The sequence below is a fragment of the Chelonia mydas genome, chromosome 2, assembly GCF_015237465.2.
Source record: "Chelonia mydas isolate rCheMyd1 chromosome 2, rCheMyd1.pri.v2, whole genome shotgun sequence".
Taxonomy (NCBI): Eukaryota; Metazoa; Chordata; order Testudines; family Cheloniidae; genus Chelonia; species Chelonia mydas.
In genome coordinates this window covers 140,532,850-140,546,726 of record NC_057850.1, presented here as the reverse complement: position 1 = coordinate 140,546,726, position 13,877 = coordinate 140,532,850, and the positions used below count along the sequence as shown (strand labels likewise).

Below are 13,877 nucleotides of genomic sequence, written 5' to 3'. Positions count from 1 at the left end.
TCTATGGGTGTGTCTGCACTGCAGTCAGAGGTGGGACTAGGAGATGTAGACATACTCCATGTAGCCAGTTTGAATCACAATAGTAGTGAAGCTGCCACGTCTTGAGTTAGCACTGGGTACCCAGGGAACCAGGTGGAGTTGTACAGCCTGTGCTGCCAGGGCTTCACTGTTTCTGCTTGAGCTAGCTAGATCAAAACTGTCTTGGTAATTTTTACATGTGCTGCATTCATACGGTCAATCAGCCCCTCGAAGACATCCATCTGATGTTCAGTAACATAGTGTCTGTTTAGGCCTGTTGTGTCTGAATGTCGTAAATTAAGGAAATGTGTGACTAATCAAATATAGAAAAGCTTCAGCCTAGTGTTTGGGATGTATAAAATGTCTCTCTTCTACAAATATTTGCAGGTACCAATAATAAAACTTACAGACCAGGAGACAGAAGTGAAAGTTGACATAAGTTTTAATGTGGAAACTGGTGTGAAGGCAGCTCGATTTATCAAGGAGTACATGAAGGTACAAACTGCATAATTGATGCTACTAATCAATAAACATCAGTATACTGTTTTGTCCTTTACTTTACTCTAGGGCATGTAAATTTGTGTCTTAAGAAATCTAAAATATTTAGACACAGGGAAATGTTATGGGTCTCTACCTGGAAGAGAATAACATTAAATTCCATTAACTTTAACCAGTCTTGTGTTTTATAGATTGGAGATCAGCTGTGGAAACAGTTAAACTTTTAAAGGGCAATGAGTTTTATGAAGGGGCCCTAATAAAATTGGACGAGAAACTGTTTGCTTTAGTTTTCTGGCTGTGTTGCTCTAAGCATTTGCCAGAGGTGGTTAAGAACATAAGAATATCCATACTGTCAGACCTAGGTTCCCTGTAAGCTCTGCAGCTGTGCAGCAGCCTGTTCAGTTGTGAACAGGCGCTCAGTGAACCCACCCGGCTGGGACCTGCCGCGGCCGGGGGAGAGGTGCCACTCCCCCTGCTGGGACCTACCCCGGCCCCCAACCTGCTGTAGCTGGGGAAAGGGTGGCCTGAACTGAGCCCCAGCCCGGACCTGCTATGCCTGGGGCGCCCAGTCCCTACTCAGCCCTGGACCTGCTGCGGCTGGGGGAGGGGTGGCTCGAATTCAGCCCTGGCCTGGACCTGTTGAGGCCGGAGCGCCCCTTCCCCAGACCGGCCGGGATGCTTATCCCGCGCCCCAGTCCTGGAGCTGCCGCGGCAGGGAGAGGCACTTCTCCGCCCCAGCCCAGGTGCTGCTGCGGGGAGAGAGCTGGGAGAAGTCCTCTCTCCCTGTTGTAGCCCTGGAGCACTCCCCTGCACCCCAACCCTCTGCCCCAGCCCTGAGCCCCTCATCCCCTCCCCCACCCTGGAGCCTGCACCCCAATCCTCTGCCCCAACCCTGAACCCTTTATCCATGGCCCCACTCCAGAGCCTGGACCCCTAGTCGGAGCCCTCACATCCCTGCACTCCAACCTTCTGCCCCAGTCCTGAGCCCCCTCCCACAGTCCGAACCCCTTGGCACCCCCCCGATCCCACACATGCATTTTGTTATGTGCACCGATATGAAGGTGATGTGTCACACGTCACCTCCATATTGGTGCATATAACAAAATTCAGTCCACACACGGGTGGTAAAAATGAGAGGGAACACTGTGTCAGACCAATGGACCATCTAGCCCAGTATCCCATCTTCCAACAGTGACCAGTGCCAGATGCTTCAGAGAGAATGAACAGAACAGGGCAATTATTGAGTGATTTATCCCCTGTTGTCCAGTCCTAGCTTCTGGCAGTTGGAGGTTTAGGGACATCCAGAGCATGGGTTTGGATGTCTGACCATCATGGCTAATAGCCATTGATGGACCTCTCCTCCTAGAACTTATCTAATTATTTTTTGAACCCAGTTTTACTTTTGGCCTTCACAACATTACCCTGCAACAAGTTCCACAGGTTGATTGTGCATTGTGTGAAGAAGTACTTCCTTAAGTTAGTTTCAACCTGCTGTCTATTAATGTCATTGGGTGACCTTGTGTTACTTACCCCTTCACATAACACTTCCCTATTCACTTTCTCCATACCATTCATGATTTTATAGACCTCTGTTATATCCCCCATCCTTAATCATCTCTTGTCTAAGATGAACAGTCCCAGTCTTTTTAATCTCTCCTCGTATGCACACTGCTCCATACCCCAATCCTTTTTGTTACCCTTCTCTGTACCTTTCCCCATTCTAATATATCTTTTTTGAGATGGGGTGACCAGAGCTGTGCACAGTATTTAAAATGTGGGCATACCATGGATTTATATCATCCGCCTTGTCCTCATCCATCCTTCCACGAACGCAAGTCGATGCTACACCATTCCATTTTGTTGTGAGCATGTTCTTTCCATTTTTGGCCAAAGAGTTTTGCCATGTGATCCGCCCAACTTGTTTTCGTTCTGCCCAGCGGTCGCTTATGGTCTCTGGGGATCCAGTCACTGATGCGGGTTGTCCACCTGTTGCCTTGCCTGTGGAGTACATGACCCACCCATCTCATTGATCACCTCTGTACGCCTTCTGATCTCCTCATTTGTTGTATGATCACGGAGCGATGTCTTGCACATTTGCCTTTCCATTGCTCTCTGGGTGACAATGAATTTTTCTTCCTCCCCTTTTGTCGTTGACCACCTTTTTGCTCCATATATCATTGCTGGCAGAACAGTGGAGTAAGAAATGATCGCGGAGCATGTCTGGTTGCATTCGCAGAGGCAAACCATCTCCATGTAATGAACATGTTTCAAAAAGAACAAAGGCAGTGGACATGGAAAAGCTGGGATGGAGTCTCACTGAATCAGATTGATTATGTATTGACAGATACTAGAAGAATCTTCAACGATGTACCGATAATAGGCGAATGAATCATTAGCACAGGCTCAGACCATCATATTTATATAGTGGCATTATGATATTTTATGTCTTCTCTTTCCTAATGATGCCTAGCGTTAGCTTTTTTGATTATTGCTACATGTTGAGCAGACATTTCCAGAGAATTATCCATATTGACTCCAAGGTATCTTTGAGTGGCAGAGCTAATTAGAACCCATCATTTTTATAGGTAGTTGAGATTGTTTTGCAATGTGCATTACTTTGCACTTATCAACACTGAATTTCATCTGCCATTTTGTTAACCAGTTGCCCAGTTTTGTGAGATTGCTTTGTAACTCTTTGCAGTCTGCTTTGGATTTAAATATATTAAGTAATTTTGTATTGTGTGCAGATTTTGCCACCTTGCTGTTTACCCCTCTTTCCAGATCAGTTATGAATGTGTTGAACAGCACAGGTCCCAGTACAAAAATGACCATTTATTCCGACCCTTTGTTTCCTATTTTTGAACTGCTTACTGATCCATGAGGGGACCTTCTTTTACTGCCAGGGGCTGGGAGGACTGTCCACAAACATTCATCCTTCATATAATATAGAAGCACAAGACCCTGATGTAAGACTATCAAGCCAGCTCCTTTATAGTAGAGTCTTGTTACACAACTATAACTTTAAAATAAGATGTCCTAATTGGCTTGTAAGAGCTAAGAGCTACCTTAATCTTATCAGAAAGTTTCAGTATAGTAGAATAAGATTTCTATCACATTGAAAAAGTAGCCAACTTGAATATTATACTTATCTGAAAGTTTTGTGTCCCCTATGGTTACGTGTAACATGTAAGGCTACTATAAAAAGAAAATGAAATATCTTTCCCATTCTGTTTTGCTGTGCTTTGACAGCACTTCTTGTGTAGTCAGTTATTTGCTCATGTGTAGTCAATGTCTCTATTGCAGAAGAACCCTTAAACATAAAGACTTTCTGCTCCACTGTTTCTTTAAAAAAACAAAAAAAACCCCAAACTTTTCAAAACGAAAGGTGAACACTTTATACCATCTTATCGGAAATCAGATTTTTTTTTTTAAACTGGTAATTTGAAGGGACTGTGCCAACTTGAATGTTAATGATGGGCGGTATTATGTTAGCTAGAGGGAAAATACGTACACTGAAGAGATTTGCATGGTCACATTTTGATCTGCCGTCTTTTTTTACTTTGTTTAAAAACATTAGAGAACTTGAATCTCACTAAAATACTTGACTATTATATCTTAGATTCTAAAATCACATATTAGAATATTATTGTAATAGCATTCCCAATGAAGGTTAAGAAAGTACTTCCTTGCCAAACCATATTTTCTTCTTCAAGTAGCGTCCCCGTGGGTGCTCCACTGTAGGTGTGCGTCTTTGAGTGCTGTTCCCTATGTGGATTCCAAATATGGGTATGCTTGAGTGCCGTGCGCCACAGCTGGAACTGTTCGTAGTAGTGTCCTCTGACGGGTTGGATCACAGAAACCCCTTTGGGACTGCCATCTGATGTGCCTGGACTACATCTGAGCCCGTTTTCCCTGCCACCTTGGGACTTCAGTACCTTGCCTTGTTTAAGCCAGACACGCTTTCCTGCTGCAAACAGAGGTCCAAGTCTCAACCACATCCCCCACAAGCTGCAGGCTTAACTGAAAACAGCTTAAGAAGAGCTTCTGTCTCCAGCATTCAGATACCCAGCTCCCAATGGGGTCCAAACCCTAAATAAATCCGTTTTACCTGTATAAAGCTTATACAGGGTAAACTTGTAAATTGCTCGCCCTCTATAACACTGATAGAGATATGAGCAGCTGTTTGCCCCCCCAGGTATTCATACTTACTCTAGGTTAATTAATAAGGAAAAAATGATTTTATTAAATGCAGAAAGTAGGATTTAAGTAGTTCCAAGTAATAGACAGAACAAAGTAAATTACCAAACAAAATAAAATAAAACACACAAATCTAAGCCTAATGCCGTGGGAAACTAAATGCAGGTAAATCTCACCCTCAGATGTTCCAATAAGCTTCTCTGACAGACTAGCCTCCTTCTAGTCTGGGTCCAGCAATCACTCACGCCCCTGTAGTTACTGTCCTTTGTTCCAGTCTCTTTCAGGCAGCCTCTCCACCCCCAAAGGATATCTCTTGAGCCAGCTGAAGACAAAATGGAGGGGTTTCCCAGGGGCTTATATAGCCTCCTTCTTGTGGGTGGAAACCCCTCTCTCCCCCTCTGTAGAATTACAGCTCCAAGATGGAGTTTTGGAGTCACATGGGCAAGTCACATGTCCATGCATGACTCAGTTCTTTACAGGCTGACGCCATGTTAGCCCGAACATTCCCAGGAAGGCTCAGATGTGGATTGGCGTGTATCAAGGTCCATTGTTGGCCACATACTCCCAATTACTTGAATAACCCCTTCACGCTATGTTGAACAAGTCTGCCGTAGATACTTTCTACAGCAAACACTTGAAATACAAGCATAGAGCCAAAGCTCATAACTTCAGATATAAAAAATGATACATGCATATGAATAGGATGAATACATTCAGTAGAACATAACTTTTGCAAAGATACGTTACGTGGCATATGTAGCATAAAACATTCCAGTTATGTTACATTTACAGATAGCTCAGGGGTTTGAGCATTGGCCTGCTAAACCCAGGGTTGTGAGTTCAATCCTTGAGGGGGCCATTTAGGGATCTGGGGCAAAAATTGGGGATTGGCCCTGCTTTGAGCAGGGGGTTGGACTAGATGATCTCCTGAGGTCCCTTCCAACCCTGATATTCTATATTTCTATAAAGCATTATGGGGTGCAATGTCACATGTCCATTGACCCGCATGGCTTTAAGAGGCTGTGCAGGTCAGCACCGCTCTAGTTCCTTCTTCCCGCTGAATGGCCTGAGTCGGAACCACTGTCCCTTGGTGCTCTTAGCTCGTTAAGAGAACTACTCTTTTCGTTGTATATAGTTTTCCCCATAGTTCTTAGTTGTCTGTTAGTTGTACCCCTTAGTTCTTAGGTTTCTGTTGGACTTCTCCCTTCCGGGGATCTTTCCCCAGCTCAGGGACTGTGCCCCAGTAAGCCGGTTTTAAATACTGTGTTTCCTGTCCATGCTCCATTTCTGTGAGTGACTAGCACCAGCACTGAATCTACTGTCTTGGTGAGAATCACATTTCCGCCTGCTGATCATCTGTCGCTCGTTCCCTCCACATACCTGGGAAGTCAGAGAACTTCACTTCTGCAAATTCCTTATTGGAATTGCACCCATGTGCACAATCGGATCTTGCAACCATGGATCTGTCAGCGACGCCTGGTACTGGCAGTCAAGTGCCTCCCCAGGCCTTTGCTGCCCGGCTCTGGTGACACTTGCCCATCTAGCCAAAGCCGACTGTGTGCACGAGAAGCATGCTCATGGGCAAAAAGGCAGCTCCCTGATGGGGACTACCTTTAAGCACAGTGTTGCCTTCTTGAGCCATGCCAAGTTGGATGAGAAATTGTGCATTGATCCAGATTCTTCTGCTCCAAAGAAGCCTCGCATGGAGCACAAGTCCAAGCACTATGCCCCACAGGTGCCACCGCTGGCCTTGGTGACTGATCCACCGCCAGAACCATTGGGACTTACAGCTCTGCCTACGCCAGGCAATCTCTCCCCTCTTAGACCCACAGCTGAGTTCATGCTGCCATAAGCTAGGGCACCTCCATGTCCCTGTCCTTCAGGTGTCTTTCGTCTGCTGTCTTCCGAGGATGAGACGCTCCTGATCTAACTCCGTTCCACCTTTCTCCACAGTTGCCCTCAGATGTACCCTGGCTTCTCTTGGACCGTGCGTCCTTCACTGCACTGATGGTACCACCGGGTCAGACAGCCCCACCCTTACCTGACCAGTCTTCAGAAACCGAGTGGTCCTCTAAACCGGACGCTACCTTCAGGCTGGCGTACTCATACAGGCCAAATCCCCAGCACCAACTGTATCCTCCAATATATGCTCTGCCGGCTGATCCATGGTTCCACTAACCGCGAGCTCTGTCAGTGCCTACTGGGTCACTTGGGACTCCTACCATTCCTGCATTCCATCGCTCCACCCTTATCGTCGCCTTTCTCTAACGCATACCACTTCTTCCCACCCTGCCGGAACCTCCGACCATTCCCACTCCTTTCGCACCGGTGGTACCAACAGCGCCATCGTCTCCTCCAATCCATATGGGCACATCTGTCCCCTGATGAGCTTAAAATCATAGAATCATCGAATATCAGGGTAGGAAGGAACCTCAGGAGGTCATCTAGTCCAACCCCCTGCTCAAAGCAGGACCAATCCCCAACTAAATCATCCCAGCGAGGGCTTTGTCAACCCTGACCTTAAAAACTTCTAAGGAAAGAGATTCCACCACCTCCCTAGGTAACCCATTCCAGTGTTTCACCACCCTCCCAGTGAAAAAGTTTTTCCTAATATCCAACCTAAACCTCCCGTACTGCAACTTGAGACCATTGCTCCTTGTTCTGTCATCTGCTACCACTGAGAACAGTCTAGATCCATCCTCTTTGGAACCCCCTTTCAGGTAGTTGAAAGCAGCTCTCAAATCCCCCCTCATTCTTCTCTTCTGCAGACTAAACAATCCCAGTTCCCTCAGCCTCTCCTCATAAGTCATATGTTCCAGTCCCCTAATCATTTTTGTTGCCCTCCGCTGGACACTTTCCAATTTTTCCACATCCTCCTTGTAGGGTGGGGCCCAAAACTGGTCACAGTACTCCAGATGAGGCCTCACCAATGTCGAATAGAGGGGAAGGATCACGTCCCTCGATCTGCTGGCAATGCGCCCCTACTTATACATCCCAAAATGCCATTGGCCTTCTTGGCAACAAGGGCACACTGTTGACTCACATCCAGCTTCTCATCCACTGTAACCCCTAGGTCCTTTTCTGCAGAACTGCTGCCGAGCTATTCAGTCCCTAGTCTGTAGCGGTGCATGGGATTCTTCTGTCCTAAGTGCAGGACTCTGCACTTGTCCTTGTTGAACCTCATCAGATTTGTTTTGGCCCAATCCTCTAATTTGTCTACGTCCCTCTGTATCCTATCCCTACCCTCCAGCATATCTACCTCTCCTCCCAGTTTAGTGTCATCTGCAGACTTGCTGAGGGTGCAATCCACACCATCCTCCAGATCATTATGAAGATATTGAACAAAACAGGCCCCAGGACCGACCCTTGGGGCAATCCACTTGATACCGGCTGCCAACTAGACATGGAGCCATTGATCACTACCTGTTGAGCCCGACAATCTAGCCAGTTTTCTATCCACCTAATAGTCCATTCATTCAGCCCATACTTCTTTAACTTGCTGGCAAGAACACTGTGGGAGACCGAGGCCAAAAGCTTTGCTAAAGTCAAGGAACAACACGTCCACCGCTTCCCCCTCATCCACAGAGCCAGTTATCTCGTCATAGAAGGCAATTAGATTAGTCAGGCATGACTTGCCCTTGGTGAATCCATGCTGACTGTTCCTGATCACTTTCCTCTCCTCTAAGTGCTTCAGAATTGATTCCTTGAGGACCTGCTCCATGATTTTTCCAGGGACTGAGGTGAGGCTGACTGGCCTGTAGTTCCCAGGATCATCCTCCTTCCCTTTTTTAAAGATAGGCATTACATTAGCCTTTTTCCAGTCATCCGGGACTTCTCCCTATCGCCATGAGTTTTCAAAGATAATGGCCAATGGCTCTGCAATCACATCTGCCAACTCCTTTAGCACTCTTGGATGCAGCGCATCCGGCCCCATGGACTTGTGCTCGTCCAGCTTTTCTAAATAATCCCGAACCACTTCTTTCTCCACAGGGGGCTGGTCACCTCCTCCCCATGCTGTGCTGCCTAGTGCAGTCGTCTGGGAGCTGACCTTGTTCATGAAGACAAAGGCAAAAAAAGCATTGAGTACATAAGCTTTTTCCACATCCTCTGTCACGAGGTTGCCTCCCTCATTCAGTAAGGGGCCCACACTTTCCTTGACTTTCTTCTTGTTGCTAACGTACCTGAAGAAACCCTTCTTGTTACTCTTAACATCTCTTGCTAGCTGCAACTCCAGGTGTGATTTGGCCTTCCTGATTTCACTCCTGCATGCCCGCGGAAAATTTTTATATTCTTCCCTGGTCATTTGTCCAATCTTCTACTTCTTGTAAGCTTCTTTTTTGTGTTTAAGATCAGTAAGGATTTCACTATTAAGCCAAGCTGGTCGCCTGCCATATTTACTATTCTTTCTACACATAGGGATGGTTTGTCCCTGTAACCTCAATAAGGATTCTTTAAAATACAGCCAGCTCTCCTGGACTCCTTTCCCCCTCATGTTATTCTCCCAGGGGATCTTGCCCATCAGTTCCCTGAGGGAGTCAAAGTCTGCTTTTCTGAAGTCCAGGGTCCGTATTCTGCTGCTCTCCTTTCTTCCCGGTGTCAGGATCCTGAACTCGACCATCTCATGGTCACTGCCTGCCAGGTTCCCATCCACTTTTGCTTCACCTACTAATTCTTCCTGGTTTGTGAGCAGCAGGTCAAGAAGAGCTCTGCCCCTAGTTGGTTCCTCCAGCACTTGCACCACGAAATTGTCCCCTACCCTTTCCAAAAACTTCCTTGATTGTCTGTGCACTGCTGTATTGCTCTCCCAGCAGATATCGGGGGGATTGAAGTCTCCCATGAGAACCAGGGCCTGTGATCTAGTAACTTCTGCGAGTTGCTGGAAGAAAGCCTCGTTCACCTCATCCCCCTGGTCCGGTGGTCTATAGTAGACTGCCACCATGACATCACCCTTGTTGCTCACACTTCTAAACTTAATCCAGAGACTCTCAGGTTTTTCTGCAGTTTCATACTTGAGCTCTGAGCAGTCATACTGCTCCCTTAGATACAATGTAACTACCCCACCTTTTCTGCCCTGCCTTTCCTTCCTGAACAGTTTATATCCATCCATGACAATACTCCAGTCATGTGAGTTATCCCACAAAGTCTCTGTTACTCCAATCACATCATAATTCCTTGACTGTGCCAGGACTTCCAGTGCTCCCTGCTCCCTAATCATAGAATATTAGGGTTGTAAGAGACCTCAGGAGGTTATCTAGTCCAATCTCCTGCTCAAAACAGGATGAACACCAACTAAATCATCCCAGCCAGGGCTTTGTCAAGCCGGGCCTTAAAAACCTCTAAGGATGGAGATTCACCACCTCCCTAGGTAACCCATTCCAGTGCTTCACCACCCTCCTAGTGAAATAGTGTTTCCTAATATCTAACCTCGACCTCCCCCACTGCAACTTGAGACCATTGCTTCTTATTCTGTCATCTGCCACCACTGAGAACAGCCTAGCTCCATCCTCTTTTGGTACCCCCGTTCAGGTACTTGAAGACTGCTATTAAATCCCCCCTCACTCTTCTCTTCTGCAGACTAAATAATCCCAGTTCCCTCAGCCTCTCCTCCTAAGTCATGTGCCCCAGCCCCCTAATCATTTTCGTTGCCCTTCGTTGGGCTCTCTCCAATTTGTCCACATCCATTCTGCAGTGGGGGGACCAAAACTGGACACAGTCCTCCAGGTGTGGTCTCACCAGCGCTGAATAGAGGTGAATAATCACTTCCTTTGCTCTGCTGGCAATGCTCCTACTAATACAGCCCAATGTGCCATTAGCCTTCTTGGCAACAAGGGCACACTGCTGACTCATATGCAGCTTCTCGTCCACTGTGATCCCAAGGTCCTTTTCTGGAGAAGTGCTGCTTAGCCAGTCGATCCCCAGCCTGTAGCGGTGCATGGGATTCTTCCTTCATAAGTGCAGGACTCTGCACTTGTCCTCATTGAACCTCATCAGATTTCTTTTGGCCCAATCCTCCAATTTGTCTAGGTCACTCTGGACTCTATCCCTACCCTTCAGCATATTTACCTCTCCCCCCATCTTAGTGTCTTCTGCGAATTTTCTGAGGGTGCAATTAATCCCATCATCCAGATAATTAATAAAGATGTTGAAGAAAACCGGTCCCAGGACCGACCCCTGGGGCACTCCACTTTATACTGGCTGCCAACTAGACCTCGAGCTGTTGATCACTACCCATTGAGCCCGACAATCTAGCCAGCTTTCTGTCCACCTTATAGTCCATTCATCCAATCCATACTTTTTTAACTTGCTGGCAAGAATGCTGTGGGAGACCGTATCAAAAGCTTTGCTAAACTCAAGATGTATCTTATCCTGCCCACTCTCCTCCCAGCGACTACATGCAGTACCAGGACTTGCTTTAACACATGGCTACAGCCCTCAACCTGCCTGTCGAAGATGTCCATGATCCAGAAAACCAATTCCTGGACATCCTGCAACCCCCTGGACTCTCCTGTACCGCCTTCCCTATTCATGGTGCCCTCATGCAGCCAGCCCAAGCTATTCGTCCTAGCCCAGCATCTTGTTCCCCTATCCCAAAACTGGCAGAGCACCATTATTTCATCGTCTCTAAGGGCACAAACTTTCTCTTCAACCCTTTTCCCCCCAACTTGCTGGTGTTGCAAGCTGTGACCGAGTGCTCCTGCCAACAACATTTCTGCTCTACGCTGCCTGACCGGGCTGCGAAGAAGCTGGACCTGTGGGCTGCAAGGTCTACTCATTTGCTAAGCCTCAAATTTCGTATTGCCAGCTACCGGGCCATCCTGGTGAAGTACGACTTCCTTTCATACTCTAAGCTGGCAGACTTTCATGCCTGGCTTTCCCTGGAAAAACAGCAGGACTTCCAATATCTTGTGGATGAGGGCAGGCTGGTAGCTAAAGTGTCTTTCTAGGCCGCAGTTTATGCTGCCAACACCGCCTCCTGCTCCTTGGCGTTTGGGGTCGTCATCAGCTGAGATTCCTGGCTCCAGTTCAGCGACTTTCCGAAGGAGGTCCAAACTACCCTGGAGGACCTTCCCTTAGAGAATAATAATCTGTTCAGTGACAAAATGGATTAAATGCATTCTTCAAGGATTCTTGCCCCTCTCCAGTCCCTGGGCCTCTACTAAACTCCCCCACCCCCCACAGCTTGCCACCAACAACAGTTGTCCTTCAGACCCATGCCACGTGCAGCATTACCCCCAGCGCCTGCCTGACTCTTCCCGCCATTGCCCATATTCACAACAGCCACGCTTCTCCACCACAGCTACTTCTTCCACATCTATCTTTCCGCATTGTCCTCCCAAGCAACCCTTTTGACTCCTTACTCAAGAGCTGCGAACCTTCCTCCACCCCTCCTAGTACAGGTGGTTTTTGGGGATCACCTTGCCCCCTTCGCTTGCATTTGGGGCCAGAGTACCACCGACCGCTTGCTGTTGGACATTGTCCAGCAAGGCTATATTATTGAGTACTTCTCCTTTCTGTCCCGCTACCCTACCCCAGCATTGCCTGGACACTCCCTTGTAGTGCCACCTTTTCAGAGAGGAAGCGGATGCCCTCCTGCGGAAAGACTCCATAGAACTCGTACTGCACCGCTATTGGGGACGGGGCTTCTATTTTCTTGTACCAAAGAGGGGATGACCTACGCCCTATTCTGGACCTCAAAATCTTGAACAAATTTATCTGCAGATTCCATTTCTGGATGGTCATCCTTCCCCTCATTCTCCCCTCCGTGGAGTCTGGTTTGTGGCTCTCGATATGAAGGATGCCTATCCATATAAACATCCATCCCACTTGTCGCAAGTTCCTTCAATTCACAGTGGGTCATTCCCACTCTCCTTCTGGGTCCTCCCCTTCGGGATCAGTACTGCCCCCTGCATGTTCACAAAGGTCTTTGATGTTGTGGCAGCATACATGTGCTGACTGAGTCACTCGTTTCCTTATCTGGACGATTGGCTCCTTTTAGCACCATCCTGAACCAGCCTTCTGACTACCATTCAAACCCTACGTTCCCTCCTCGATGCCCTAGGAATCCTGATCAATGAGGACAAATATGTCCTCATCCCTACCCGCCTTCTTACCCTCATAGGAGCTTGTCTGGACTCTGTCGCGGCACCTGTCTTCCTTCATACTGCTCTCACCACACTCATGGCTCTGCCGCTGTCCGCGCATGCATCAGTGCCTTTCTTTTCTGGGTCATATTACAGCATGCACCTCAGTTTTGCTGTATGCCCACCTCCATGTGCTCTGCCTCCAGTTGTGGCTCTGCTCTGTTAACAACCCGGTCAGACCATGTCAGCAAGCTGGTTCTTTTCACCCCCGACTGTCCTTGCCCCTCTCACCTGGTGACGCAACCTGTCTTACAGCAGCCTCACGAAGGGCGCCTCCCTCATCGGTTGGGGAGCTCATCTGGACGGCAACACAGCTCAAAGCCTCTGGTCATCCGGGGATGACCATCAAGGCAGACAGCCTGCAGTTCCAGGATGTTATCTGCCAACGTTTTCTACCCTTTCTCCACTCTTACCACGTCCAGCTGCTGTCCTACAACATGGTGGCAGTCATTTGCATAAACAAAGCAGTGCTCCATCCCTCTTTTTGTACAGAGGCCATCCTCCTTTGGAACTGGTGGCTCCAACGCAACATTACAGTACATGCCGTTCACCTTCCAGGCACCAGCAAGTCCCTGGTGGACATGCTCATTCGCTCCTTCCATGCCAACCACGAATGAGAACTCCACAATCCCATTCTCTGGATTCTCTTCTGTCTCTGGGGCACACTGTGTTGGCAATTCTTTTGCCACTCTGCAGAACCAGAAGCTGGGGCTTCCAGGGCTACTCTCGCCTCTTGTCCTGAACCACCGACCTCCGCTATGTATGCCCGCCCATTTCCCTGCTTCCCCAGGTGACCACGTGACTCTTCTCCTCATTGCCATCACCTGGCTTCGCCGGTACTGGTACACAGATCCCCTACATCTCTCCGCTTGCTTTCTGCTCTGTCTCCTGGATCTTCTTACGCAAGCTAGCGCCTAGCTATGATACCCCAATCTGGGCCCTCTCCAGGTCGCAGCCTGGTATTTGGATGGGGATCATGCATAGATATTGCGTGCTCCTCCCCTGTCCATGACATCCTTTCCC

At 47.9% G+C, this 13,877-nt stretch overlaps 1 protein-coding gene across 5 annotated transcripts in view; it reads left to right on the top strand.

Moving 5' to 3' along the window:
• TENT4A (terminal nucleotidyltransferase 4A) overlaps positions 1 to 13,877 on the top strand; it is a 149,355-nt gene that overhangs the window by 25,955 nt on the left and 109,523 nt on the right. For all 5 annotated transcript variants that reach the window (XM_043540283.1, XM_043540282.1, XM_037893361.2 and 2 more), the window contains exon 5: positions 406 to 513. In XM_043540283.1, coding sequence (XP_043396218.1) covers positions 406 to 513 — 108 coding nt within the window. The remainder of the gene's footprint in view (positions 1 to 405; positions 514 to 13,877) is intronic.